Source organism: Oreochromis aureus, linkage group 22 (assembly GCF_013358895.1).
Source record: "Oreochromis aureus strain Israel breed Guangdong linkage group 22, ZZ_aureus, whole genome shotgun sequence".
NCBI lineage: Eukaryota > Metazoa > Chordata > Actinopteri > Cichliformes > Cichlidae > Oreochromis > Oreochromis aureus.
This window is the reverse complement of record NC_052962.1, coordinates 29,548,308-29,553,866: the sequence shown is the minus strand read 5'-3', so window position 1 is coordinate 29,553,866 and position 5,559 is coordinate 29,548,308. Positions and strand designations below refer to the sequence as shown.

The 5,559-nt window shown below is 32.1% G+C and overlaps 1 protein-coding gene across 1 annotated transcript; it reads left to right on the top strand.

The window, feature by feature from the left end:
- The first annotated feature begins 538 nt into the window (after positions 1-538).
- LOC116314854 (C-type lectin domain family 4 member E-like) lies at positions 539-4,889 on the top strand. Its single transcript, XM_039605587.1, has 10 exons — positions 539-577; positions 683-757; positions 1,169-1,279; positions 2,349-2,426; positions 2,632-2,700; positions 2,853-2,912; positions 3,061-3,120; positions 3,293-3,444; positions 3,541-3,665; positions 4,631-4,889. The coding sequence occupies exons 2-10, from the start codon at positions 727-729 to the stop codon at positions 4,833-4,835; spliced, it is 891 nt and encodes a 296-aa protein (XP_039461521.1). The 5' UTR covers positions 539-577; positions 683-726; the 3' UTR covers positions 4,836-4,889.
- The last annotated feature ends 670 nt before the right edge of the window (positions 4,890-5,559 follow it).

Genomic DNA, 5,559 nt, shown 5'->3' with positions numbered 1-5,559 from the left:
AAATAGGATAGGATAGGATAAAATAGTAAACAAGCACGACAAAAATATATTTTCAAAACATTTGAAAGTTTATTTTGAAAAACTAAAATTCAAAATTTCTGCCAATAATCCAATACACAAGAAAATGTTTAGCATCTTATATTACACTAATATCCAACAATCTAAGCCATTCTACATGAAAGGCATAAAAGTTCCTAACATAACATTTGTTCTTATTGTTAAATATACAGTAACTGGTCTTCTGTTCCACTTTGTTCTTTTTATTTTAAATTTTTATTTAAGGTAAATAAACACAACTATTGATGTGTTAATGATAATATTTCTCATACTTGTAGCTAAACAAATGTTTGAAATCAGTTTTCGTACAGCTCATTACTGTTAAGCAGGTTTTTTAACTGTTTGAGAAGCGTCATTGGCGGTAATATTTTTTTCTGGTCAATTATCTGTTTGAATTTGTCTTGAAATAGATGAGCTGCGACCCTCCCCCCCCCATCCTTTAAAGTCATCAGGAAGTTGGGTTTCTTTAACAGAGAGCTGTGAAAAGTGTTGTGCTTCACTTCTCTTTGAAAAGCCTGAGGTGAGGGTCGCAGAGGTGAATCTTGATGCTAAATTTTCAGTAAATATTGAAGGAATTGATTAAATAATTAGCACCAGTTTCTTTTTGTTTTTTACTGTGATTCAGACACAGTTGGACTAACTCTGAAGTCAGGAGCTTGAAGCTTCAGCATGATGAGCCGTCCACAGAAATACATAGAAGGTAAGAACATTAATGTGGTGGTAAATCAACAGGGAGGAGAAAAAGCTACACTTTTTATGAACAATGCTGTTTTCATAGGACGTAACATCTACTGAAATTAAACAATACTTTTATAGTTAAAATATCTCAACCAGGGCTTTGTCACATGAAAATATGAAAAACCTTATGAAGAAATTTATGAAGAAACAAATTAGTCAACCATTTTGCTGTCTAATATACAGTGTTTCATGTTTCCCATTGGTCTAATCCAACTGTGGTTCTCACCTGTTTTAAACTTATATACTAGACAAACAGTGAAATTATATTAAGCGGTGAAATATCTTTACATCTGTCCTCAACTGCACTACAGTTAGAACTATTTATTAAATGTTTATGTACTTGTGTGTTCACTTTCTGTCTCCTCTAAATCAGGTGAAGCTCTTCACTCTCAGCATGCAAAATCAAACAATGCGTTAAAGCTCACAGTGGCCGTGCTGGTTGTCTGTGTTCTCCTGGTATCGGCTCTCGTGGTAACTTATCTCTGTGAGTTTGTAGTTTTATATGTGTGTCTTTACTTAAATAAGCGTCTGATTTATCATAAATTAAATGAGAATCAGAATGTTTATATTAAAAATTTTAAAAGAAACTCAACTTATGACCTTTTAATTCATCTGCATCATATGAAATACTTATATTTTAAAGTTCTAACAGGCTTCAGAACAAATCTGTCCAGTACTTTAATTAAATATAAAAAGAATTTTGAAAGTATTTTAGCTCTTATCAAAGGTCAGTGAGCTATATTATCACCTGCTTTCCTATAACAGTCAGTGTCAAGTCCTTGCTTCTAGCATTGTGTCTTATGCAACACATGCAGTCAGTTTATAATGATTTATTATGGTTAAAAATAACCCTGATATAAATACATAACATGTCATAATTTTGAGTAATGACATAATAAATATAATAAATAATTGGATGAATGGCAAAGTCATTCACCAATGTGTTTTACTCTGAGGTGAAACTATGCTTTTTAATGCTTTATTATATATGTATATGAATATATGTATATATATATATATAAAAAGTGGTGGTAGACAAACAGAATATATATATATATATATATATATATATATATATATATATATATATATATATATATATATATATATATATATATATAACTTTATATTATCTATATATTAGTTTATTACTTGCAGATTAATTATGATTTTATGATTTTATTATGATTTTTTAATGAAATTATATTCAATTATATTCATTATATAATTGAATTATATAATGAATTATATTCAATTAAAAATTGAATATTGAATATAATTCAATTGAATATAATTCAAATTCATTTAAAAGCATTTTTTTAACTTTTCATTTAAATCATAAATTACCACTTATAAAGTTAAATTATAACTTTATAAGTGGTCGCGCTATGCATTCATTTCACAATGACATCAGAAAGGTTCTGGTAACGAAGATCTTCTCATTGGTTATAGACTCTACAGATACAAATGCAAATACACTTCATAGAGATTAAGTGAAACCAAAAATATTACTGACTGATTTTAATTTTTTCTTATTTTATTTTTTTAATAAGTGTTTGAGTTTTTGAAAACCAGGGAAATGCTCAGAAATCTTGAACTGAAGCAGAAAAACGTAAAAGCCGATGTCACAGGTAAGAATATGAGACTCGTGTACTATAATTTTATACTAAACTCCTTCATTTAATCACGTAACACATATAATATTATTACATTTTGCTTATTGTTTTTTCCTAAGATTTTAAGCAGGAAACATTTTCATACTTGTTATTGATCCTGATGAATAATTGCTATTCTTTTTTTTAATCCTATTCTTTCTCTTTGTATTGTTTTTTTTAGAGAGACTGCCTGAAATGAAACCATGTAGTACAGTGCAGCCCACATGTCCAGAGCCTGAAGTAAAAATTAGTAAGTTATGAATTTTGAACACATTCTGAACTGCCAAAAGAGATTTATTAAGCAAATAAATAAAAATATGAAATTATATATAATATATAAAAATATATAGCTACAGGACCCATGGAGCAGCATGCTGAAAACTAATTTCTTTTTCAAAACAGTAACACAACCGTGCAACATAATACAGCCTACAACCCCACAACCTACTGAAATAACCACCGGTAAGTTTTAGATTTTGTTTTTGACACGTTGTTTTATCCTCTGATTAAGGAAACAGGATAAAAGGAGAATTCTGCTGCAGCCAAATAAAAAAATAGATGATCTTGCTGAAATTTTTACAAAAATGTTTTTATCTCTTATCCATACCAGTAACACAATCATACAGCACAATACCGACTACAACCCCACAACCTTCTGAAATAACTACGAGTAAGTTTTATATTTTGCCATTGGAATGTTTTTTTAATCCTCCAATTAAAGAAACAATGATGACTGACAGAATCAGTATGTTAGATTTCAACTGCAGGCCAGTCTCCTAATACACAAAAATGAACATGTTTTCTTCCACCTGACTGAAGTCTTTAATGTATTCCCCTCAAAGATGATCCATGTTATAAATGTGAAGATGGCTGGAACCAACATGGAGAAAATTGCTATTATTTCTCCACAAGAAAATCATCCTGGAATGCAAGCAGAACTGTATGTAGTACTCAAGGAGGAGACCTGGTTAAGATAGACAGCAGTGAGGAGCAGGTATAAAACATTTCTGCAGGTTTATGATCTCAAACTCATGTTTCATCCAAAGATGGGAAGTTTCACAAACTAATTTAATCAAATTTTCCTGTTTAGAGTTTCTTGACGACAACCATTCAACAAATGACAGGGAGATATGCGATTTATTTCTGGATCGGACTGACAGACTCAGCAGAAGAGGGCAAATGGTTGTGGGTGGACGGCTCCCCACTGAATGAAAGGTAATTAAATCCAATTACATTATATTACATACACAAACAGTCAAAAGTTTGGAGACACCTTCTCATTTAATGGGTTTTCTTTATTTTCATGACTATTTACATTGTAGATTCTCACTGAAGGCATCAAAACTATGAATGAACACATATGATATTATGTAGTAAACAAAAAAGTGTGAAATTACTCAAAAAAACGTATTATATATTATATTATATGTATTTTTTTATTTTATTTTTTTTAATTCTCTGCGAGCTGTCTATCCTTCAAGCTCGGGCCCTCTACCAGAGGCCTGGGAGCTTGAGGGTCCTCCGCAGTATCTTAGCTGTTCCCAGGACTGCGCTCTTCTGGACAGAGATCTTGTTGTTCCTGGGATCTGCTTGAGCCACTCGCCTACTTTGGGCGCCACTGCACCTTCTCCACCTCTTCTCTGAGCCCTTGGTACTTCTTAAGCTTCTCGTGTTCCTTCTTACTGATGTTTCTGTAAATCAGAACTGCTACATCGATCACTACGGCCATCTTCTGCTGTTTGTTTACCGCCACTATGTCCGGTTGGTTAGCCACCACCATTTTGTCCGTCTGTATCTGGAAGTCCCACAGGATCCATTCTTGACCACCCTAGGGGGCGTCTCCCATTTTGACCTCGGGACTTTCAGGCCCTGGTATGATAGATCCCAGCCTCTATGGATCTTGTGTTCAGAGCTTGTTCCTGTGCTGCTATGATTAGTTACAAGTAACGCGTTACTGCCCATCTCTGGTGAGGAGGTAGGAGAAAAGAGAGGAGAGAAAAGAAGGGCAGAGATATCGGAAAAAAGAAACACAAACAGTGGGAAAGAAGTGACACATTTCATGACATGCAGTAGTGGCATATAAAAAAAACTGAACAAAATCTGAAAATATTTTTAGTCATTTTCACAATCAAAGTTACCAGCTTTCACTGTTGCTGTTCTTTCTGTTCTTAATCCATTAGGTTGGCATTCTGGTACTTTCAGGAGCCAGATGATTGGACTCAAGAAGATTCTGATGGAGAGGACTGTGTGAGGATGAGAGCAGTGTATGATTTGCATTATTTGTCAACTTGGTTTGATAAATCATGTAAAGCACGTGAAAGAAGTATTTGTGAGAAACCAGCTGAGGCTGTGTGTGACTTCACTTCAGTTCCGGAACAACAGTGAGAGTAGAGGACACAATGACCTATTTTTCTAAAGCTAATGCTGCAAACATTTAAAGTTTCCTTCAGAAATGTTTAATGAATATATATATATATATATATATATATATATATATATATATATATATATATATATATATATATATATATATATATATACACACGTTTGTTTACATATGTTTACAATTAAATAAATGTCAATAACTGTTTTGTGCCCGGTCTTCTTATTCATTTATTCATGTAGTACGGGTTAAAACACCAATGTTAACTGTGAATTCCTTATTTTTTTTCTCTTTATTCATAATTTTTAAGAATTTACAAAAACAATTTCCTGGAAAATGTGTGAAGAAAAAAAAGACCTCAGTCTGTTTTTCTGTGCTGCTTAAAAAGTCACAGGGGTGATATCACACCTTTACCTGCTGCATGATCTTTTGAAACTGTAGATGTTTTGTTTATAAATAATAAAGAAAAGTACTACACCTAAAGACAGATGAAAAAATTGAGTAAAAAGGAAACACAAATGGACCAAAGGGTGCTGCATGTCGACATCAAAAATTTTGCCTGTCAAAAAATTAAACTTAGTGAGATTTCAATATTATTCAAAATAAGTAGTTTTAGGTGAATCCAATTACAATACAACTCATTTTAAAGCATGCAGTTTACATTGAAGACAAAGTCTTCTATTTATCCTTTAAAATTTAACAGAATACTTTGAAGTTAAGGAAGTT